Source organism: Strongylocentrotus purpuratus, unplaced genomic scaffold (genome assembly GCF_000002235.5).
Source record: "Strongylocentrotus purpuratus isolate Spur 01 unplaced genomic scaffold, Spur_5.0 spur5_scaffold_5, whole genome shotgun sequence".
Lineage (NCBI taxonomy): Eukaryota > Metazoa > Echinodermata > Echinoidea > Camarodonta > Strongylocentrotidae > Strongylocentrotus > Strongylocentrotus purpuratus.
Window position 1 is genome coordinate 35,744,325 of NW_022145611.1, and position 25,871 is coordinate 35,770,195.

The 25,871-nt window shown below is 36.4% G+C and overlaps 1 protein-coding gene across 1 annotated transcript; it reads right to left on the bottom strand.

Moving 5' to 3' along the window:
- Positions 1–1,196: 1,196 nt before the first annotated feature.
- LOC756096 (tetratricopeptide repeat protein 27) lies at positions 1,197–25,672 on the bottom strand. The gene is made up of 21 exons (XM_030998976.1): positions 25,330–25,672; positions 24,567–24,741; positions 23,988–24,114; positions 23,252–23,392; positions 22,859–22,961; positions 22,054–22,218; positions 21,312–21,445; positions 20,850–20,962; positions 20,531–20,597; positions 18,399–18,512; positions 17,736–17,831; positions 16,844–16,966; positions 14,919–15,146; positions 13,732–13,830; positions 13,173–13,225; positions 12,635–12,713; positions 12,147–12,294; positions 11,001–11,137; positions 10,215–10,326; positions 2,777–2,877; positions 1,197–2,070 (listed from the first exon to the last, which is right to left on the bottom strand). The coding sequence occupies exons 1-21, from the start codon at positions 25,502–25,504 to the stop codon at positions 1,948–1,950; spliced, it is 2,613 nt and encodes an 870-aa protein (XP_030854836.1). The 5' UTR covers positions 25,505–25,672; the 3' UTR covers positions 1,197–1,947.
- Positions 25,673–25,871: the final 199 nt, after the last annotated feature.

Genomic DNA, 25,871 nt, shown 5'->3' on the forward strand with positions numbered 1-25,871 from the left:
CATCTCTATCACCCTCTTATCATTAATATTATTAACGGCATCAACGTCGTTATCATCACCAATATCAATATATCGATATCACCACTTTCCCACAATGAAATTACACAATCATCACCTTTATTTGTACTACTCCTTCACCCTTGATCACAATTATCCTTAACCCAAATTATGATCATCCTTTTGTACTCCTCAGTAACACCATCATTGTTGTCATCACCACAATCAGTTTCTCATCATCGCACTTTACATTCCTCACCAAATCATCACGTTCATCAATTTCCTAATCATTATCTTTCACTGGTACTTTTATCATCACTTCCAGTTTATCACTGTCATCAACATCAACGTCGTGATCATCATCATCACCACCATCAGAATCATCATCACCAATACACACATCCATCCTATATCTCAACAAAAGAAAATTCATGTTATATGATGGAATACAAAACAAAATTCAGTTCAGTTGATTTAATAATCTTCTGTTCACAATCCTTCCTTCATATTCTTATTAGATAATGCTTTTTTAAATTGATTAACTTATCTTTTCATTACAACAACGCACAACATTGTGCATGATTGTGTCATTTTTTCCCCATTTGTTCTTTAGTCATCAAAATATGACTCTACATGATTCGGGGCAGTAATTTCTCTCCTTTAAAAGGTGAGACAACTCAATGACTGACGGTAATTGTCCCAATAACCCTGCTGAATGATAAAGCCATGACTCAGAAGAAGAAAAAAGCTGGGGAATATTATTCCTATTTGAGCTGGCATGCTGACAGTGACAAGTCCATACTATACTTTGTTCTTGGATGGAGATTTCTTTTAATGGAGAACACTAAGAGTAGCAAAGTGCCAAATCATGTATATATGTCTCCCAGAGGTTTCTACAGTTGCCCTTTCATTTTCCTCATTGGAGACGGATTATTACACATGATGTTAAAACGTATTGTTCAACTTCAAAGAAAATGGCTTCAGAATTTTATCATAGGACATAAATATCCCCTATTATATAGATTCATTAATAATACATACAAGTAATGTGACAAAAACGCCCTGGTTAAAGGTAAAGACCAGTTTTGGAAACACCCTCCTCTCAAAACTGAAATGGAAGCTCTTATTACCAATGATGTAAAATAATATGTTTTGACTAATACATGATACAAATTTTGCTGGGACACCGCCTACTAATTGATATATTTGGTAAATTTATCACATCGATCCGGCCTGGATAGATATCGTGAATGCACTTCAACATTGAACATTTGGGCATATATTTCTGCTTTACCACTACCAGTCTATATCTTTAAGGGTATATTTATATTCTATAAATAATATATACATGTACTACTGGCATGAGTAGCATAATCATGAAGTTATGGAAAGTCATACTTAAAAACAAAATTTGATCTTCTGCATTTCTCTAAACAGCATCCAAGCTAAATTTAACATGAATGCATTTATAGGAATGGTCAATACCAAATCTGACTCAGTTTGTTAAACATGTATTTATCTTTTATTGAGGCCACATATATAAATCTCCAAAGGATTGTCAAGAAGAAAACTTTTTTATAATTCTCCATTTGGATGATACGTCATAAATCTCATTGAAGGAGTTACCTGGGTATATACCTCGTACATTTCTTAAATATAGAAAACAAGTTGACAGGTTCTATATACAAATTAAAATAAAAATATTGGAAAATCCAATCCAGGATTTAAAGTCTATTATTTATTGTATAACCTGATGCTTTCCTTTGCTACATCATTCGACATATATCAGTTTGTTTTCCCTTTGAAATCACAAGTTCTTGCAACTCAAATGAACTCAATATGGAGTATAGGTAAGTTCACATTTTCCAGCATGATTTTAACTGAGATATGCTGTACAAGGTCTTGCAACTCAATTGAGCTCAAAATGGAGTATAGGTGAGTTCATATTTTTCAGCCTGATTTTAACTGAGATATGCTGTCCAGTAGTTCTTGAAGTTTGGTCTCTAGTCCCTCGACAGGTTGACTCACTTCAGCCCAAGTTGGTGGTGGAACTATCGCATCGTAATGCTCTTTCTAAAAACAAAAAGAACAGATATAAAAGATCATTATCACCCACTGAAAGGCCATTCCATTTAATACTTGTTCAAAAGTAATAATAGAAAGATACTGAGCTGAAATAATTGGATTTCATCTAGTTGAAAATTGGAAAACTACATGCTAGATATCCATGAATCTGGAAAACAATACCTAAGAAAACTACTAGGTAACAAAACCCCTAAAACAATAGCCACAAGTAAACTACACACAAGAAAACTGTATTTTAAGTTAATTAATGGTGTTCATAGCTAGATATTATCTTGCAGAGAAAATGTTAGAGGGTTATTTTTCAAAAGCAGGGAGGTGGTAACCATCTAGGGGGTAGTATACAAATAATACACAGCAGTGAGGGCATTAGTAAGAATTACCCACTCGAGGTACCTTTGGAACAGTCTAACACGCCCAAGGCGATAGCCGAGGGTGTTTGGACTGTTTTGAAGGTACAAAATGTGGGTAATTTTTACTAATGCCCGAACAAAATGATGTGTATTATTTGTTTTATAAAATGATGTTTTATAACATGATTTTGATAATGACCGGTCATTACAATTGGATAATGACCGGTTAGGCAAAATAAATGACTGGTCATGTGTACACTTTCAACCAATCATTTGATTAGGATCTACGTCATCATCTTATAATGAACAATAATACATTTTAAGCTTTGAAATGTCATACAAACCTTGATCTTTGAGATGACTGATTTAATCATAAGCTTAGCTGATGAAAGTAACTGGACAGTCTGAGCATCATTGGTCTTCTCTTTACTGCAATACTCATAAGCTGAACAAAATAACAATAAATGGAATAGCATAATTTATTTGGACATTTATTCAGACATTACCCATAGGGAAAACCCTCAATATCGGTTATAAAGTGAAAACATTATGTCAAAATATATTTAGATGAATTCCAATCCAAACCAGGTAATCTTGCATAGTAATATGAATGTAATTTTAAAGTATATAGTCATGTGATGTACAATGATTAAATTGTTTTCCTCAAATACACGATTTCCAATGTCAGAATGTTAACAAAAAATGAGTCAAAATCTTGTAAATGTACATATTGTGTATTGTCTAAAAGAGAGTTGGCATAAATCACATGTTTAACTAATGGAACCAGCGCTCAAAATACACGGGGGCGGTGGGCGATTCGCCCCCGTGAGCTACATAATCGCCCCCGTCAGGTTGCTCACGGGGGCGATTGGAAAATTAAAAATCGCCCCCGTGGAATTATAAAATAAAGATTATATTTTCTGTTATAACTTTAACACAATATTGAGTTTCAATTTTCAAACCTTAAACCAATGAAATAGAACTTATAGCGTGCAAGATTTCTCGTTCTATGAGTAGGCCTATTACTACCGATTCAGCTCGCAGTGCAGCGCCGCCGTCAGCAGTGGTTATAGGCGATCGCGCAATTAAGGGCAGAAACATGGTCATGAAGGTTTTCGTTGTGAAAGCGTTAACCCGCTGAAATCTGGTGATTTTAAATGACCAGCAAATAATGAACCTCGACCAGTAAATCAATATAAGGGACTTTTAGATTTGCACGATGAGAACGTGGACTGCAACGTGTGACCTCCTTTTAAGGCACTGCCAGTGCTTAAAAGGACGTCACATGTGACTGCCAGTGCCTTAAAAGGACGTAACACGTCCACGTCCACGCAAATCTAAAAGTCCCTATTGAGAGGAAGAGGAAGACCAAGATGTCGTGGAATGATATGGTAACATGGGCAGATCTAGGGGGGGGGTTAGGGGGTTTAACCCCCTCCTCCCCCCCCCCCCCCCCCCCCCCCCCCGGCCCCCTTGGGCTGCCAAGTGAAAATGTGATGTGCATAGAAAAACGTCATTATGTGTCCAGATCGACCCACACAGTAAGATGTTAGTAGATGCCAGGAAAACAATACGGGGGTTCAAAATAGCAACAACAACAAAAATCGCCTCGCCGCTATGCGGCTCGTGGACGATGCTTCGCATGTAAGTAGATGCCAGGAAAACATCACTTACGGGGGTCAAAATCAGGATCCAGCCGGCGCACAGTGGGCCAGGGAGGGACCAAAGCGCGCCAAAACTCATTTGGGGGGGATTTATCTTTTATAAATCCAGAGTAAATGTTTGGATTTCCAGGGATTTCCGCTTAAATTTTATTACCAACATTTTCTCTGATGTCTAAGCTTTAAGTTGACACCAGATTTGGCTGCCTGATTTTGCACATTATTATGTTAGAGCCGTTTTCCTTGCAACATTGCACCGAAAATGTTTTATTTTGGAATGCGGTGTCAGAACGCGTAACTATGTCCTCCTACGGAAGACATACTGTGTATGATCGAATCTCTTTGTCAGAGCGTGTGTCACACGCCCCCCCCCCCCCCCCCCCCCCCCCCCCGCTCCGTGATTTATGACCGCGAATCCTTCATGATTCAGCCGCGGACCTAAAAAAAAAAAAAAAAACATTTTCGGGGCAATGTGGCAAGGGAAATCGGCTCTAACATAAGAACGGGCAAGATCGGGCAGCCAAATTTGGTATCAACTTCAAGCTTAGACATCAGAGAAAATGGTGGTATTAAAATTGAAACGGAACTCTGAGGAGATCTAAACATTTTTTTTGCATTTATAAAAAACATGGATAATTAGTCCATTTTTCAGTGAATTACCCTATAGTACATCATGAAGATTGTGTTTCTATCAATTTTAACCCATTCATGCAACGAAATGAACTATCAGGAATATGTGAGAGCAATTTAATATCAATAACTTAAAAACTACATGTTAAATTGAAAGATTTATAAAATAAGTCACTTTTGCACTAAAACTGTGAATATGTAGGATAATGCTGTTTGAAGGAGTAAATTTATACCCTTATTATGCATACCGGAATTAAATATTTTACTGAGGTATTCCTCAATGTGTTACCTTTCAACTGGGCAAGAAAAAAGTTGAAAAAAAAAATCACCAAAATTGAGTTTTGGCGCACTTTGGTTCCTCCCTGGCCCACTGTGCGGCGGCAAGAGGGGGGGGGGGCAAATCTTAGCGGCGAATCAGCCAGCCGGCGATCGGCGAATGAGGGGGGGGGGGGGGGGCTGGATAAATGCACATATATTTGTTTTGGGGGTCCAGTTTTGGGGAACATTTTTGCGCTGACTCAGCCGGCCGATGAATATTAAAGCGGGGGGGGATGCTGGAGAGGAGGACCACTAATCTATTTTTTTTTCAGGGGGGGGGGGGGAGGTGAAGCGCCGTTTTAGCATGACTTTCTTTTTAACTCTTACTTTCACCTATCTCAGATAACCCTAAGTTTTTGGTTGCTGCTTTATGTAGTTGATAATGCATGATTAAAGTAAAGAGAGAGAGAGAGAGAGAGAGAACCACCATCATTTTGCAATGGTTCAGGGTTTGTGTAATGTACTTTTGAAACCATTTCTTAGCGTCTCAACCCTAAAAAAATAGCGAAACTATTTTTGAGGAAAAGCATTATACTGAACTGAATAAAGAATATTAGTTTTATATTGGTTCATACTAATACTGATACGGGCTAAAGACAATGTGGTATTTGTATAGAGGCATTCCAAAATGACATTCTGATAATCAACATTTTGCTCTGGTATCATGTATATACGCATAATACAACTGATCTTTATGATTTCTTAACGTGACATAGCTTCTTCTCCCCCTGCAAACAAAAAAGAAAACAAGGTTATTTAATAAAAGGATCATGCGACAAATAATCATTGTGATTCAAATTGATGCAAGGTTTTTTTTTTGAATAAGCAATGCTCTTCACCAGAATCTTCTTTGTAAAAACGAATTTTACAAATCTCAGCCATGCAAGTCTGCCATTGTGTTGTAAGATCACTTTCAGATTAGGAGAAGTGTATTCTTCAATGAGTATTTTACATTGAATGGAACGTCTCAACTCAGTAAGCATGGCTGAGATTTGTAAAAGTTGTTTTTACAAAGAAGATTCGGGTGAATAGCAGTGCTTATTCAAACAAATATTCGCATCACGATGGGGCCTCGTTCACCCTTCAACTTATCGACGACGAACAAGACGCTTATTCAAAGGAGGACACCGCAGTAAAAGCAAGTATGGCTTGCCAATCCGGGTCATTACTGGGTTTCCTTCATCTTCCGATGCACATATATATACACATCCTGAGTTTGTGAAGACGTCTGTGCCCAAAAGTTGCAACATCAACTTGATTACATTGACTGATCAGACTTATTTAAAGGATGACCATCTGTCGTTCTGTATGTTGAATGCCAGATCACTCCGAAACAAATCTACAGAATTCCAGGATTTTATATTGGAAAAAAACTGTGATGTTGTGGGAATCTGTGAAACATGGCTTACTCCGGATGACGATGCAGTCATCGCTGCCATCAAGCCTCCTGGGTACAGCTTTATACATCTCCCGAGGGCATGTAAACGTGGAGGTGGAGTCGGCCTCCTTTACCGCAGTGAATTGAACGTGATCGTCAACCCTCCATCAGATTTTCAATGCTTTGAAATGTTGTCAGCTACCTTGACTTCCAAGAATACCAATGTGGACGTTGTTATCATATACCGTCCTCCAGGTAACTCCGTAAAGTATACAAGTTTTCTTGACGAGTTTTCAAGCATGCTAGACGAGCGATTGCTAAAACCAATGTCGCTTATCATCACTGGGGATTTTAACATTCATTTTGACAATCTGTTGGCATCAAACACCAAGCAATTCAATGAGTTATTAGCAGGTTATGATTTGGTGCAGCATGTTTCCATACCTACCCACGACAAGGGTCACATCCTGGACGGTTTTATATCTCGTCAATCTGATGACAAGGTGTTCTCAGACCTTCGGATAACTCCAGGTATTTCGGACCATTCTGCAATTTTGTGCAATATACATCTGCACAAACCTCCATCAGTTGCACATCCTCGAGTCATGCGTAACATCAAAGCAATTGACAGAACATCATTTGCAACAGATATGATGAACAGCGAGCTTTCCTCGACATCTTCACCCACTGACGATGTAACAGCTAGAGTCGACTTGTATAACATGGTTCTCAGTGACTTATTAGATGTCCACGCTCCAGCTACATCCCGAACTGTCAAGACACGGGCTCATACTCCTTGGTTTAATCACGAAATTAAAAGTGAGAAACAAGAACGTAGGCGCCTGGAAAAGAAGTGGCGTTTTTCGAAGTTGGAGATCGATCGTCAACTGTATTGCAAACAGAAACAACATGTACACTCTCTTCTCCGCAAATCAAAACATGCTTACTACCAGCAATCAATAAGTGACTGTGGTAACGACTCCAAGAAGATGTTCAAATTTGCTAATGCACTCTTGAATCGCAAACAGACATCTCCACTTCCTGCGAACGCATGCAGCAAATCCCTAGCTTCGCTCTTCAGCCAGTTCTTTGTTTCCAAGATTGACAGTATTCGAAGGCACCTCTGTACCGATGTTGCTCCACTTCCACCACTGTCTTGTATTGGACTTGCAACACTTGCAGATACTACTTCAGAGGAAATTGAGTCACTTATCCGCAACAACCCTGTGAAATCATGTGAGCTTGATCCGATTCCAACTAAGCTTCTGAAAGAATGTGCCGCTATCATATCTCCTTACATTGCCAATGTGGTCAACCTGAGTCTGCAGAGTGGGAAAGTTCCGAAAGCCTTGAAGATCGCTCATATTCATCCACTACTGAAGAAGCCTTCATTAGATCCAGAATGTCTCCAGAACTATCGTCCAGTCTCGAATCTACCTTACTTGTCGAAACTTCTGGAGCGGGTAGCCTTCTCTAGATTGTATGATTACCTACAGGAGAATGATCTACTCGACAATCACCAGTCAGCTTACCGTGCAAATCACAGTGTTGAGACCCTGCTCGTCAACCTGTCCAACACCATCCTGACAGAAATGGATGTTGGTAGGATCACAGCAGTCGTGTTATTAGACCTGTCGGCAGCATTTGATACTGTGGACCATCGTATTCTTGTTAATGTATTGTCATCCATTGGAATTCGTGACCACGCACTTGAATGGTTCATGTCCTATTTGGATGAACGGCAGCAATTGGTATGTGTAAATCATGAAAGATCTGATCCTGTCAAGCTCAGTTGTGGCGTCCCGCAGGGGTCAGTCGGGGGGCCGTTGCTGTTTTCCTTGTACATCACTAGGCTCAAGCAAGTTTTACAGCAGCATGATGTCAAGTATCACTGCTATGCAGATGACATCCAGATCTACGCATCGTTCCTTCCCAATCAAAATGACGCAAGTCGGACTGTCAAACTACTCGATGCTTGCGTCAAAGATGTGCAAACTTGGATGAACTCGAACTCACTCAAACTGAATGATAGTAAAACTGAATTAATTTTATTGGGTTCCAAATCAAATCTTGCTAAGATACAGTCGTTCAATATATCCATATCAGATTCTGTAATTCATCCTTCCTCGCAATGTCGTAACCTTGGTGTCATGTTAAACTCGTCTATGTCATTGTCAACTCATGTTTCTAGTATTTGTAAGTCAGTCAGATATCAACTGAGAAATCTAGGTTTTATTAGGAAATACTTAAGTCGTTCAACCACAGAGAAACTTGTACATGCTCTTATTTCATCACGCTTAGATTTCTGTAATTCTATTCTCTATCTGCTCCCTAACACACAACTTTCTCGACTCCAGAAACTGCAAAATACTGCTGCACGTATTGTCACACTTTCTTCTCGTAGAACCCACATCACCCCCATTCTCAAAACTCTTCACTGGCTCCCGGTATGTGACCGAATTATTTTTAAGTTGTTGTTGCTAGTTTTCCATTCCTTGTATGACTCTGCTCCTTCCTACAATATCAAGTTGATTGTTAAGTATAAGCCTACAAGACATCTTCGTTCATCTCAATCCTCCTTATTAGTTGTCCCTAAGACGCGCAGTTCCTGGGGGGATAGAGCATTTTCTCATTCTGGTCCGTCCCTTTGGAATAAGCTGCCAGTTAGTATTCGTAATTTAACTACCCTTCATGCCTTCAAAGTTGCTCTAAAAACCCATCTCTTTCTAAACAGTGCTATCTAATCATGTCAATGTAGCGTTATAATTTGTGTTTTAGTTTACTTTCTTTTAGTTAAGAAGTTATATTTTTGTGATAGTAATACATGTATGTACAGCGCCATGAGCGTCAGAGCCTGGCGGATACCGGCGCTATATAAATATCCATATTATCAATTTGAATCACAATCATTATTTGTCGCTTAATCCCTTTTAATGAACTTGTTTTCTTTCTCGTTTGCAAGGGGGAAGAAGATATGTCACGTTAAAGACATCATAAAGATCAGTGTTGTATGCGTATATCCATGGGTGTCGATCCTTACGTAATACCTATTGTTCAGGGGGGGGGGGGATGAATGAATAGATCATCCATGCGTATATCTTATATACACAAGCCCCGCGGAACGTTTATCAAAGTGGGGGCTAAAGTACTTACGATCAGGTAGAGGGTAGCGAGCGTAAATTGGTGGGGGGGGGGTTCAGGGGTTTTAGGCATTTAATTACGGTCAGAGAAGCACAAATATTTTGATGCCGCATTTGTGTGTAACTGGCAGTTCAGGGGGGGGGGCGTTTTTTATTTTATTTTTTTAAGGTAAAATTTACGTTACTATCCTATTTTTTTTTACCGGTTTGGTAGGCTAGGGGCGGTAGAATCGGCCCGTGGATCCGCGCCTGTCCAAAATAGCACACACACAAAATCGCCTCGCCGCTACGCGGCTCAGTAAAGAAAGAATGTAAAGGTTGCTCCGAATAATGAGGAGGAAATAATGTGCAGGACGGGAAAAAATCGAGAGAATGTCATCCCGGGATGAAAGTCAGTAACAGCTATATGTAACTTGGAAATTTGTAAGAGGGAAAATGCTGATTAAAATGATAATGATGAAATAGTAAATAATTGAGGAGTATCATAGGTACCAATTCAATGGATATTTGTATAAAAAAGAGCTCCCGTCAGTACTAAAAGAGCCCCCGTGAGAAGGCTCACGGGGGCTCTTTTTGGGGGGAAGAGCCCCCGTGGACAAAAAATTAATTTGAGCCCTGAATGGAACACAATATCTTTTTCGGCCTACGTTCTCACCTTCTGCAAGTGTGAGTGTTTGATCTATGACCTCTTTGACCTGGCTGACCTCTGTCTGCCAATGTTCATCCTGTGTGACTAGTCGATGAGCTCTCTGTAAGCACTGCAAAGCCTGAAAGTAACAAATTAAGAATTGGTTCACTACTAAATCATTTATCGCAAATCCTACATGAACAAGTTGTATTGCTTGATAAGAAGAACCAATACATCAGAAGAACATACATCTTTCAAGTACTTACTTCACAATGCTATCCACATTGGTAATAAAACACCTCCAATTTATGTCTAACACTGCAGATTAACCATCTTAATACTATAGTCTTAAAGGCACTATATTACAGTATTACATCATTTTAAGTATAAACATACACATTTCTTTAGAAGAACTGTATTCTATATTTCTACCTGGGACATTTCAACATTTTTCTCTATTTATGTGAGCTGTTAAAAGCTTATAGGCCAAAGAGGATTGAAATTAGGCTAAAAGCAAATACACATCAATTTGAAATAAAGATTGAAGGGTCAAATTAGGATATAAACTAATTCATTTTTTGCAATTTGCTCACCGTAATTTACAATCCCAGCAGAATTGAATTAAATAAACACAGCAAAAAATGCTCCTAAATTTTGATGACATCATCTTCAATCATGAAAAAATATATGATTTTTAACCAAATCAATGTATAAGCCCTAGAAGAATATAAACATATCTGTCATGTCCAAAATAATAATGCATTATTATTATATAAGTTTATAGAGCTTTAAGATCATCAGTTTGTGACTAACTTTGTCATTCTGTACGAGGTTGTCTGACTGGCAGCTACCCAGTAGTTTTGCATACAGACTCCACACTGTAGCATTAGCCGTCACCTCTGATGTGATCCTTCCAAACAGCTCCAAGATTTTGGGTTTTAGTAAGCTAACTGCACGACAAAAGAATAGACAATCAGTACAGTCATCAAGTCATGACATTTAATTGTACATATAATATAATTTTAGGCTATGATGCAAATTCCATTCAAAGTAAAACAAAACAGTCCATTGAAATATTCTCAAAAAGGTGAGTTATCACTAGTCATTTGCAGCCATTTTTGTCTTTACATATTTCATAAACATACATGTACAGCAGATAGTGAACAAACACAGAAAAGAAGTTAATGTCTCGTCTCATCTCTCAGTTGACGCACCATCTGATAGTAACCATTTCTTTCACTTTGATGAAAGTTATAATTTAGGCGTTGATGAGATTTTTGCACAATTCAAACGCTCATATTTTCCAGGAAACAAAAATATTAATGTGAACAATACAACTTTAATAACTTCGATTGGTACACTTCTATATCTCCTCTCCTCAAATTTCCTAATGACCGTCTCTTGTCACTTTTACCTTTCCTTCTTGTTCCTTTTCCCTCATTTCCCTCATTTCTTTATTACCTCTGCTCTATCTCATCCTTTGCTCCTTCCAAGCTATGTGCTCAATAAATGCAATTATTCATCACACGCTGAGAGCCAGAAGGGCATTCACTCTCTATAGAAATATGAGTTAATGCTCTATTGGCTCTAAGCAGATTATGTATACCTGAAGTATAAATTGTTATAAGATGATGAAGCAGATCCTAATCAAATGATTGGTTGAGAGCGTACACGTGACCAGGCATTTATTTTGCCTAACACATTATTTTACTAATGACCGGTATTAGTAAAATCATGTTATAAAACATCATTTTATAAACAAATAAAACATCATTTTATAAAACAAATAATATACATCATTTTGTTCGGGCATTAGTAAAATTACCCACGCTCGGTACCTTCGAAACAGGCCAAACACCCACGGCTATCGCCTCGGGCGTGTTAGACTGTTTCAAAGGTACCTTGTGTGGGTAATCCTTACCAATGCCCTCACTGCTGTGTATTATTTGTATACTTTACCTGGCTTTTCATGGCAATCCATGAGGTCTTCCAGCACGGCTCTCACCATGACCTCTAGAACAGCTTCATCAACATGCTTCTTCTTCAAGTCCAGGAGCCGCCCGTATGCCCTGATGCTCTCCCCAAACTCACCTATATCAATGCACACCTGATCAAAAGCAGGGAATATTGGAAAAGAAGTGTGAGGTGAGACAAAGTTAAAGAAAAAAACCATGAGTGAGAAAGGGATGGGAGAAGGTATCTATTCTGAAAGCCGATTTACAGTATGGCATACCCAAGAAACATGAATCCTTCACTTTAGCCAGCCAGTTTTTTTCTCTCTCTCCAAAAAGTGGAGTAATAAGCAATGGACGAATAGAGATGTAGGTTGAAACCTAGTTTTCAAGTGGGATTGTTTTCATTCTATAACCTTTAAATGCGGCAACTAGATGGGTTACTTCTAATCAGAGGGAAGCAAATTAAAAAGACTGAATGATCCCAGTACTTACCCCGAGAAAGTTGTCCCAAATCTTCCAGTTTTCATAGTTGCATTTTATAGCTTCTCGTAAGGTTCTGAAGGCTTTGGGTCTGTTGTCCAAAATATACAAAGTAAGTACAATAAATGTGTGTGTGTTTGTGGAAAGTAAGACAGAGAGAGAGAGAGAAAGAGAGAGAGAGAGAAACAGAGAGTGATCAACACAGAGACAGACAATACAACAAAAATATATAGTCAAACCTACTTTAGGAACCACCTATAAATTAATGTCCACCCGTCTATAAAGACCACATGTTCTGTTTCATTTAAATGTCATTTTCCCATCAATGTAGTTTATCATTACAAAGACCACCTGCCTATGAAACTATCATATTGTTTCCCTTGTAAATGTACTACTGAAAGCAAGAGAAAATGTCAAATTTAGTATCTCAATACCTTGATGATACATGTCTAAATTCAAAGCAATTGAAGAAGAAAAAAGGCTCAAGTAAATTTTTAATGAATACACATCACAATTCTCAAAAATATTAAGCAACAAGATGACAACCTACTTGTCTTTTAGCTTGATGAAGGCTGTTGCAAGATTATTCCAGGACTGTGAATCCTAGAAAAACAGATAACAATACAAAAGCAGGAGAACAAAATTAATTAAAAGATATATTCACAAGAAGTTTAAAAAACAAGTGAAAAAAGAAAATGGGAGAATTCAAACAGATTATTCATACAAATAAGTAATCTCCTGACGATCAAATTATATCTTTGATGAAATTCCAGGAAAATAAAGCTTCTTTTAAAACAGGATGCTCTATTACTCTTCACAAGTCAAATTCAAAGACCTAGAGACTTACGTGCTGTAGCTCAATTAAATGGCATGTAATCAATTACCATGCTGTCTTCAATGGATATTAAACCAAATTATTATCAGAAAATATTCATTGCATCATAATAATTCTAAAATCTACAGAGCTGTTGTTCCATAACTAGGGTCTGTTTGGTTGGGGACCTACAGAGTGTAGGGCACAAGGGAATGATAAGCCTTTCCATTATGTAGGCACACATCTATAGTTAGTCTACTTCCCCATCCAATTGAACTACAAGTATTATACTTACATCATTTTCAAGCTGTACACATCTACGGTAGGCTTTGACGGCTGTCTCATACTTCTTGCTCTGGAACGAACAAAAGCCAAGACTGAACCAAGCTCCATACTGTAGAAATAAGGAGAAAAGATGTGTAAAACATGTTATAAACATAGAGTAATTGACTAACCTGGAATATCATTTCATACATGGTGATATATCAAACTGATTTTGATGCATATTACATCAAGAATATAAGAGGCTGTAGCAAGTATTATTCAGGCAAGTTGAATTAATCGTACATGTGATTGAAAAATGTAAATTGTCTTAAAATGGCCCGCTTAATAACAGCCCTGCTGTTGTCAAAAATAATGATGAATTTTAAAAATAATACCATATATATTTTGCAAGAAAAATCCTCTCTAGCTTTCAACAGTCATACAACACCAAGAGTAGTAAGCAAATAATTACCGTTGGTAAAGGTGAAGGGACAAACTATCACTTCCGAGGCGATCTGGATGTAGCTATATCTTTCCGAAGCGAAGCTGAGGAAAGATAGCGTATACATTCTGATCGACGAGGAAGTGATAGTTTGCCATCGCCTGAAACCAAAAGGTGATTATTTGCTCTATATTCCACATCTAATACAATTTAACTACAAAAAGAAAAGGACATGTATGCATCTACATAAAAGACACCTAGGCCCAAATTCACACCAAAAAAGTTAAAACTTTAACCCAACCCCTTGAGGGTACGGTGCGTGCATGTGTTATCTTTAATTGCGCTCATTGGTAATGCGCTTCATTACACCTGTTTTAGTGCGCTTATGGATAATCTTCAGTGAAAGTGCGTTGCCCTGTGTAGATAGTACCTCTATCTTCAGTGAAAGTGCATTGCACTGTGTAGATAGTAGTACTATCTACACAGTGTAATGAACTTTTTGCTTCTCCCATCAATAATGGGCGAACTATCTTTCATCACATGATTTATTTTTGACCAATCTTATCTTAGTATGTGAAATATAATACTACATACATGTGTAATTGTTCTGATTAGTCTACTGCATTCTTATTCAGCAGAAAAGATACAATAATGCCAAACTATAATCTGCCTTGAATTTATCAAAATGGCATTAAAACAGAAAAAGAGAAATTTCAACTGTCATAAAGATAAATTTATATGGAGTAGCATTGAGTATCAATAATGTCTCTGCTAACCTGGAGGTAGTTTCTATCCAACGACAGCTCTAAACATTCAATGGCCTTGAGGAATTCTTCATCATGAAGGTAGATCAGACCCAGTGATTTCATCGCTCTAGATGATTTTTGACCTGACACCTCCCATGCCTTCTCGTAATACTTCTTCTCAAGCGTCACATCCCCAAATAGACACCACATGAGGGCAGTCTCTTCCTTAGCCAGCTCCTCCTCGATGATATGGATGGCCTGTATCAATGAGGTCAAAGGTCAAAGGTTTTATGTCTACATAAATGAATCTGCAAATGTATGAAATAAGATTGACAATGACTCTGGAAACCACATCTATCTCATCTACTAAATGATAAAATACAATAGTCACACTTGACTACCTCATTGATGATATAGATGCCAATATCACATAATCTAAATATCCAAATGTCTACAAATTTACAACAAAAGTCATATTAAGAAATCAACATTCCAAGAATGGCAATAATCAATACAATAGTAAACTCTGGAAAATAAAATTTATTCCATCAATTATTAATTGTAATGACACAGAAATGAGTATAGATACCGTACTATTTCTGAGAGCTGTTGGGATTTAACATTTTTATAACATGAAACTAAATCATGTGGAGCTTACAAAATTCGGACGGGTGTTTGCGATAAAGGTGATACGGGTGTTGGTTCCGAGTTGGAGGTATTTGAAGGAGTTAGTAGTGTGTTTGCTGAGTATTTGACATGTTTGCTGTCTCAAATGATAGTCCATGAAGGCAAGAAGTAGCAGTGGAGACTTTTGTTTACATTCCTTTGCTGACGACAAACGTGTGGAATCAATCTTGATTTTGGAAGTGCTATGTAAGTTAAACCAGATTATAATTAATCCTGATATCAAGTATTTAATACCATACATTAACTTGGAACAGACTGCTGAGTGTAGGAAATTTTTTGATCCATGTCTTCCAGTAAATCTAGGAAAAATGGGAAGTCGAGAAACCACAGTGAGGCCCTCGAAGAAGTCATCGAACCCCCAGCTGAGTCCTCTGCCGAAGATCCTGGGGAGCAGCTCCTGATTGAAAGGTAATTAACATCAAACGCCCCTGCTGGTCAACTAACGGTTAAACATTCCACTGATTCAAATTCTCCCGCCGAAATCCGAACAATGATTGCCGATGAAATAAGGAGTGCTTTGAATTCTCAGCCCGTCATAAACACCATTGTTGATGCCCTCTACAATAGACTCTAGAAAAAGCTGGCATTCCAGCTGGAACTCAGGAAAACTGAGCAAAGGATGGATGCCCTGGCAACGACCTCTGACGTACTAAGTAAGAAGGTCAAAGAACTTCAATCGTCCCTCGAAGATCAGGAGCAATACTAGCGTCATCAGTGCCTTTGGATCTACGGTCTTCCTGAGAGCCGCAATGAAAACACCGACAAACTCGTCATCTTACTAGCAGGAAAGATGGGTATCACCATGGACAAGCAGGACATCGATCGCAGTCATCGAATTCGCCCCAAACCGCCGATTGTCAAGTTTGCACGTTATAGTGCCCGCCGATGGATGTATGGAGGGAAAGCGTACAATTTATTTTTATATGAATTTCAGTTCTGTTGTGATAAACACATGCCTCTAAAAGAACGATCTGTAATTAACATGAATATAAAAAAGCCTTGGACAAAACGAGCTCTATAAAAACCTATTAAGAAGAAAAATATTCTTTATAAACGATTTCGTTCTAAGCTAACGTGTGTGAAGGAAGCAATATATAAGATATATGATAATAAATTAAATATGCTTCTACGTTTTGCTAAAAGAAAACATTTCCTAATTTGACAAATTCAAAGGAAATTTAAAGAAAACATGGCAATTTTAAAACAAAATTCTTTGTAGAAACAAACCATCAAAGGGGGGGGGGGAGGGGTGGAAGCGGCAATCTTACCTTCTCTGGTTTTCCAATACTCTTGTAGCATCGAATCACATCTTCCCAGAGCTCTAGTCTGACATAGATCTCTAAGGCAGCGCTCGTACATCCCAGACTGGTTAGGAGTCCTGCAAGCTCTCCCTATCAAATACATCAAACAAGTACATTGTCAGTTTAGCTGAAGGGGGGAATCAATGTATGGATGATATATGGGTGAACGGATGGATGGATGAAAAGATGAATGGATGGATGGATGGATGGACAGAAGAATGATGTATGGCTGCATGGCTGGATAGATGGAATGATGAATGGACAGATGGATGGATGGATAGATGGATAGACTGATGGAAGCATGGATGAATAGATGGATTAATGGATGAAAGGATGGTTGGATGTACTATTAGATGGATTGATGAACGAAAGATGGATGGATGGATAGATGGATGAATAAATGAATGAGTGAATATATTATAATAATAATAATAATAATAATAGTGGCTACTTGTATAGCGCACACATCCACCTTTTGGTGCTCATGGCGCTTAGAGAAAAATACATGTAACAAACATAAGAAAAAAAAAAACAAATAACAAAATTCAAAAATTTTCCTAGACGTAGTAAATTAGCATATGGCAATAAATACAACGAAAAAAACAATTAGATTTCAGTTGTGATTTGAATGTTTCTGTTGACGACAGTTGACATATTTGTAGGGGGAGTTCATTCCAGAGTTTCGGACCCATGGCTGAGAGAGCCTGATCACCCCAAGCATGCTTTATTTTAGGTGTATAGAGCAATAGAGTGTCTGATGATGAGCCAAGACTTTGTGTGGGTTGGAATTAGAACACAGAGTTGCTTAGACGAAAGAAAGTTTATTTTTAATTCAATAAATAATTCATTCAGTAATTACCTCTAATGTCCATTTAGGAGGAAGGCTGACAGCATAGAAGAGTTTCAGCCTATCTCTGCCAGGACATTCGGTGCTAGGAATTTGATCCACTAGAACCTGAATAAGTGAGGAATAAAACAATGACCAGTATAAACTTGTTACACACAAAATACTGTAAAAGCATTGCATAGATTTTTTTCTAAATATTCAGACCACTTCGATCACTATACAATATTTTCATACCATACATGGCGAGCTCATAATTTATACAAAGATAAATAGATAATCAAAAGTTGTTGAACTTTCTGAAATACATCTCAATAAACACTTTATACATGTACATACCGGTACTGCTCAAAAGTCATGAAAACAGAAACATTTTAATTTCCCTGGCATATTTCAAATATTCTATTTAAGTTCCTTAAATTACATATTCAAAAAGGTAAGTATACAGCGTACATGCGCAACCTTTTTCCTTTTTGAAATAATTAAGTATCGCTGTACCTTGTGAAATTATAACATGATGCATTCAAATACCAAGAAATTTTGCAGCTTTAAGTACAGCTGATATGTAAAGATTGTAGTGCCTAAAAAAAATATTATCTTGATAACATACAGTGAAATCGTCTTCATTAAAATCCATCAATTTCATCTCCAGAGGCACATAAAACTATGGCACAATACCTGCATTTGCATCATGGCTCTTTCCACAGTCCTTCTCTTATCCTTCTCCAGTAAACATCGGAGTCTGAGAGCCAGGGTATGGATCATCCAGCTCTGGGGTTGTCTCAATAGACCCTTTCAAAGCAGATAACAAATAAAATCAATACTAATCCAATTCTAGAAGCTGGGATTTGCATCTAGCTCTTGATTGATAGTAGTTCACTTATATTTTGCAGAAGCTTGCAGAATTTCAATATTATCTTTGCTGAAGATGACAATTCCGATTAATTTCTGATCATAACACTAAAAATAATTTTCGATAATTCTATAGGCTACACATCATTGCTAAACAATTACTTACTACATGAATATCCCAAAATGTTACAACCCAACCCATCTGTACTTGGTCATTTTCGACTCTTCGTCTGAATGAAATAAATACAACTCTCGTACAAGTAAGGCTGGTTTTAATGTGCTTGCAATGTTAGCCATCATATTTAAAAGGTAGCTTTCATCACATTAGAGCTATGGATGGTCACACTGTTTATTTCATCTTGCTTTCCTCTTAAAAATCAGAAATGTTTTCTTAAAGGTATTACAAAGTTTTGGTATGGGGTCATGAATTTGGTTCAAATGAACATATTGGAAGCATATGCGTTCCTACAATATTCATTGATCGTTGTCGCGGTTGAAATCGAGTCTAAAGTTCTGAAAATATAAATAACAAACTCTTTATGTTGTATAGCTCCCTCTCAAGGTCAAGATATTAATTTAGCCAGGAAACAATGTTTCTTGACTAAAATCGACCGATTAGCTATTTCCATTTGGAAATTATATATCACAACTATATATTTTGAGATTTTCATGGTCGCAGCTACCATTGTACGGCCATAGGCGCTATTTGAAATTTATCAAAATTTACCGGGAGCACCGGTAAATTTTTATATTCAATTTTTCTCGAAAACAGAAGTGTTTTAGAGGCTAATTTTGTTAATGCTTATCATATATCCACAGGGGCATCCAAATATATCAAAATTGTAAAGATTCACTATCCACCCAATTTTCAAAATTTCCCAAAACTTTGTATTACCTTTAAAGTAGATATTCATTGATTTTAAAAACTAACTTTATTTTCATTATTGCAAAGTTGAAACTTTGATTCGACAAGGTTATCAAAATTCAATGCTTGGAAACATTCGAAGTAATGATTATTATAAATTACAAAACGCTTAAATACAGCCCCGGCATAGCACCTGAAGAGCTCTCCGAACGCTGCTGAGATGTGTGAGATCACAGTATGGACACAACTTGCACAAGCAGACGATTTCCCATGACATCTCACACATTTTCAGTGCCTTTGTTTTCATCTTCTCTTGAGTTCTTTCTCTTACTTCACTATCGTCAGGCTAAATGTATAATCTATTGCCTCACTTTAAACCCCGTGCATGGTTTTATTTTGATGACAAATGCAGCGATACAAAAATAAAGGAATCTGTCGCTTGTAAACAAAATAAGACGCCATTGGATATTCAGCTGCACACACCGGGGTATGTTCGGCGTGTCAAGAGGGAACAAATGCCCTCCTTAATATTATTCCGGGTTTTTTCAATTTGAAAGTCTGGTTTCTTTGATTGTTAATTAACCCCTATCCTGTGTATTTACAAGCAAAGATTTTAGTTATCAGAATCGGGTCATATCCCCTTTTGAATGGTTTGACATGCCATTAAATTTATATACACTAAACTCATTATAATTTGAGAAATAATAGCTTTGCAATTATGTTCATTCTCTATGAGATGTCGTCTGCTTGGGCAGTGTTGGTCCATATAGTGACGTCATTAAAACATCGTTATTTTTCCGGCGAATCTCTCGTATATCCCAGCTGCTATGGGGGTGATTTTACTTGTATTTTTATAAAACACCCGATATGTAGTTGACCTAAAACTTGTCCGATGGCCATCTGTTAGCTTACCAGTTTCTAGTGATACATTAGTTGACATATTTGTGATCTTCTTTGAATTTCACCTTTAAAGCTGAGCTATTGAACCATGCTCATGATCATATTCACTTTTTAATATATGTACTCTTGTGAGCTCAACACTGCGACAATAACATTGATAAACCCACAAACACAAGATCACATAACTGCTTACCACAACATATGTCTTCAGCTCTTCAGTCACAAGTAGATCTTTTGGTTTGGAACGCTTATGTTCCATACTAAGGGCATAAGAACATACAAGCAAATATAAATATACTTTTAACAAGGAAGTAAACAAAAATGATAATACATATGGAATTCCTAGGGTCATATGATGAATACACAGATAACATAATCATTAAAATCTATCCAAATGATTATCTAGATTGAAAAAGAGTCATTGAAAGCATTTCACAACCATTGGTATAGTGCCAATTCATTTATTAGAGCATAACTTTTGAAAAGGTATTCATCTGATCTAATATTCTTACCACTCTCCAAGGACTATGGCTTGTTCTAGTCTTGTCAAAAGAGGTATTTTTCCTTCCATATCTTCTGTGAAATTAATGGCATGCAAGACAGTGTCATCATCCAGCTGCAAATCCTTCAATTAAAGAAAAACGATTAGTATAAAACTAAGTGGCTACCGGTAATCATTCTGTGGATCAAATTTACCAACAACAAAAACAAATTCTCATCATTCTCACCAAAATATCCAAAACATATATCCATTGACAATGTGATGTGTTAGATTATACATTAAGATTCATAGAGGTGCATAGATATACATACAAAAGAGTAATCTGCAAATTGTACAATCGTATCCCTATATGTGTTATTTCTATTGGTTGTCTCTATTTTGTTTCTCTTTAATTTTACACAAATCTTTTCGTTTTCATTTATACAGTTCACCACAATGGCCTAAGATTGACATATTGTAATTAAGTAGATACCTTTGGCAAGCCTTCAGTGGAAGAAGATAAAGATGTAGGCTCTGATCCTCTATCTCCTTCATCATTTCTTGTTACCGTGAGAACAAGCTGAGCTTTGTCATCGATCTGGAATTTAGTCCTCTTCCCAAGAGCACCTACAAGCAATCATAAGAAAACCAGATCTCTCATCATAACTCAATCATTTAACATGTGGAGCATTGCCAATCCAGCATCTTCCTTCTTAAATCCATTTTCAATTTTACTTCCTACTTGTCCTTTACAGGTTATGATAGAGTATCTTAAAGAAATTACCCTTCATTGCAGATACTGTTTAAAATTGCTTAATAATTTCATATTTCCCACTCTTAAATCTTACTTAAAAAGCCAAACTAGAAGGCATGCCTGAGCACTTCAAATAATATACATATTATTTGATTGTGCATAAATCTATGAAACAATTTTTGTTAAATCAAGCTTTGAGGAATATTTATTTCAGTTAGAGCTTCAAATTTGAATTTTCTTGTTTTGTTGTTATCTTTGTTTCTTAAGTGCATCTATTAAATACTAGAACACAAATTTAGTCATGAATTTAACATAATGACCAGGAGGTTTTGTTTTTTCTCTTCTAATGTCCCCCTTTACAAAGTTTTGGTTGAACTTTCAACAAGACTTGCATCAAAAATCATATACTGATTATTCTTTCATTTTATCTTTCATCTTATTCATTTTTTCCCCTTCATTTCACCACCTAATTATTGTTCACCTGTGTGCCCCACTTCTATTCCAGCCAGTTTCTTTGCTTTAGCTATGCATTCAGTGCCCTTCTTGTACTCATAGTAGTAGGAAAAGATGTGACTACATTCCAGATGAAACATGAGTGGAAGAGAGCAGTCTGGCTCAGGAGACATTAGTATCTCATCTTCTCTGACTGTATCAATAAACAAAATATAAACAAAATCATTGGAATATAGAAATTATAGCATACAAAATTCAGATTTTTATAAAGGAACTTCTTTCTTTGAAGCAGTTTCGTAATTTTAAAATCTCTAAAATTCTAAAATTTCCCAGTTCATTGATTAAGTTTTTCATGATAAATACATAATTTTACAATGTACAATTTATAATACAGGTACCAGTATATTGGCCAAGTTTACAAAACTAGGAAACCTGTACCATTTTACAAAGTATTTTCAATCATAATTGTTTGATTGATTGTTTGATACGATTGTTTTGCCTGGCTGCTAAGAAAGCATGTGTGTGCGTGTAAAGTTGTCAGTAAGCAAAACTGGTAAGCGACTGTTTGTATGTAAGCAAACCTGATAAATAAAATGTGTTCATTATACTAATTCACTTGGCATTATGAGTTCTATATTCTTCTACTAAAATTAAGAGACAGGATAATATTATACATGTAAGATTTACAGAGAAATAATTATAAATATTTCTTTTATAGTACTATATCCAACTTACTGTGCGGAGTGTGCCTACTCAAATTGATAAGCCAAATCATTATGAGATAATACAGAATTACTGCATAGTTACAGGGTTCTGTAAAGAATGGTTCTTACTTGAATTGATAAGGGGCAAGATGAGATCGTAGAGTTGTGGTGATCTCTCATCTAGGACTTGCTGCTGAACCCAAAGGCATCGTAACCTCCACCAATCTGCTGTCTGAAAAGAAAACCAAACAAAGACAAATTATCAATACTACTTTTCATATCCAGAATATAGAATGCAACAAAATTGGAGTCACTACTATAAGATGTCACTAAATAGTAAATATCACACACATTTTTGCTACCATATTAAAATAATATGCTCATATGCAACAAACAAGTAACACTGGCCTTGTGGACTAATTATCATTAGATTAATTTGAACATAAGTGTTTAAATCATAAGTATAGCATCAGCTTTTATAGCAAAGTAAATGGGATATATAAGAATGAATGTTGTGCTTACCTTACAAAGGGCAACATGATTACTGGATTCTACTAGAATGCATCGAGCAATGAGAAGTAGTTCTGGCAAACAAACTAAAGGATATATTGAACAGTCCTCAGGACAGAGTGTGGATTTGGCTAAACTCTGTACATGTTTATCCTGTGGAGAAAAAAGAAAAGAAAAGAAAGGGAAAGGATAGGGAATAACTTTCCATCATCAAATTAGCATATTATCTTGTGAATCACAATATTCTTTCTGAATTATTGAAACAATGAATGAAAAGGTGGAAAATACATGGTTGATAGTTGTCAGGGTACGATTCATTGTTCTAAAGAAGCAGGGTAATCTGCTCATTTTCATTTTCAAATTCCAATGAGTACACAAATAAATAAATAAGTGTTGATTGTTGATTGACCAATTAGAAATTACACTTCTTATAAAAATCATTACCAACTAAAAAAATAAGTACAATCTGCAGTGGTGAACATACATGAAGAAGGTAACCATGGATGATAGAGATGCACACTACATTCTCTTTGTTATAGTTATTTATATCATATGATTCATATCATGAATGACAATGAATTATAACCCTAGGTTACACAATAAACATATTTATTTTTCATTTTTTATATACACATGGATACAAATGGGTCTATACACTAATTACCAAAATGACAAGGGAGTTATACAATTTTCATATATGGGAGATACCATCAATTCATGATCATATCAATAAGCAAACTCTTCCTACCTTTTGAAGAAAAAGAAGACTTTCTGATACACGATCCATCACAGGTTTACTTGTCAGTGGTCCAGTCCAATTATTTTGAACAAATAACTGCAAACTTGAAATGCCCACACATGCTACTAAGAACTGCCTGGTATGTGGAAAATAAACACAAGAAATTTAAATTTTAAAATAATATCTCAACAGAAATCAATGAGTATCATCTTTTAAATAATAACAATAGCAAAAGATTGTGAACATGCAAATGACATGTTTAGAACAGTATTGTATAAATATCAACTTAATTGAGTAATCTCAAGGTCAATGCCAACAACAAATTACAAGATGAATAAGGTAGTAAATTAGTAATTCAGTTTATCTGTCATTATTGTCATAAAAATCATTCAAATCTATATTTTACTCTGTCAATAATTAAAACTACTCCTTGTCAACGTGCAAAATCAATAAATGTGTTAATACTTTGCAAATCTAATATATAGGGGCTTGCATTCAATTCAATATTGTAGTAGAACAAGCAAGGAAGAAGGATATAAAATAACAAATATATTGCCCATATCATCACTGTATAGAACATCAACGGACCTAAAAACTTTTTCTCTTGGATGTTGATGTTGTGCAACAAAATCTGTGATATTTCTGGAGATCTGCTCTGCAATATCTTGGTCAGGAGTTCTGGCTAGGATGTGACTAGTGATAACTGATGTCATCACCTCTTCGTAATCTCCATTCAACATTGATAATAGGAACTTTCTTACTTCTGCATTGAAACAAATAAAAACATAACAATTAACAATGAACAAATAAACGAAAGAGAATTTGCCACTTATTTACTCTTTTCAATCATCTTCTGGGTCAACATTCTCAGGATCAACCTGGCCTGGGGTGTACAGAATATGTATAGACTCTAGATCTGATCTATCAATTATATGTTGATAATTAACAAAATTATAATAAATTAAAATTCAATGGGTTAATCTTATTCTTAAACAGTCTGATTCAGCAGTTCATAATTCAAATTTATATTGTTTTTCTCAAAAACTAAATGATTGAGATTTCAGATTTTTTTTTCAAAGAGAGATTAATATAAGCATCCACTTGGTTGCTTGGTGCCTTGATTGACTTATCGTTATTATCACCAACTCAACAGTCAACTGTGTTAGAATTCTATCAACAATTGGCTTACAGTTACACTATACTTGTACAATGCCAGGGAGCGCCAGGAGGGTCAAATCTGACCGACACGAGCGCTATACAAGAACCAACTGTTATTATTATTATTATTACAACGATTTTGTTTGTTTAAGGTTTTTACATGTAAAATAAGTAATCATCTCATCATTGTTACCCTCTTTGTCAAGTTCAAAGCTATTGGTGGCGAATTCCCTCATCCATGCCTCACATTGATCCCCGATGTTCATGTTATCATTTTCGAGTGATTGCGCAATCCCCTTCTCCATTCGCCAAATACATGCCAAATCATGCGACATCACAAAGTCATTATCTGCCTTATTTCTTGCCATACTATTGATACTTGCTGATTTCTGAACAGTTTGAAACCAGGCTAAAGGTGTCTTTAAAAGATTTCCAGAACAACACAATATTCAGAGCGAGATAGAATCAATGTTCAATCAATGGCAATGTCTGTCGGAACACATGCAGCATGTGGGTGTCGTGGGCGCATCCATGTTTCCTCAAAATGTCTGCTGCCATCAACGACGATTCGTTGTAAATAGCTTTGCATTTAACAAAAATGTTATTCATCCGCATGAATCTTTCGAATCTAAAATTACCATGGATCATTAATTTTCATTAATTCTTTAATCGTATAATTCTCAAAATAATAATTTTAGAATATGTACGGCTTGAAATTTCTACATTATTGAGTTT

What these genes read in the sequence shown, in the direction of transcription:
- LOC756096 (XM_030998976.1), bottom strand. Translation starts at nt 25,504, where the DNA reads ATGGCAAGAAATAAGGCAGATAATGACTTTGTGATGTCGCATGATTTG. An exon ending in GTCTTCTTTTTCTTCAAAAG is followed by an intron (nt 23,393 to 23,987) that starts GTAGGAAGAGTT and finishes TTTTCTCCACAG; the next exon opens with GATAAACATGTACAGAGTTT. An exon ending in GTATTGGAAAACCAGAGAAG is followed by an intron (nt 15,147 to 16,843) that starts GTAAGATTGCCG and finishes TCATTGATACAG; the next exon opens with GCCATCCATATCATCGAGGA.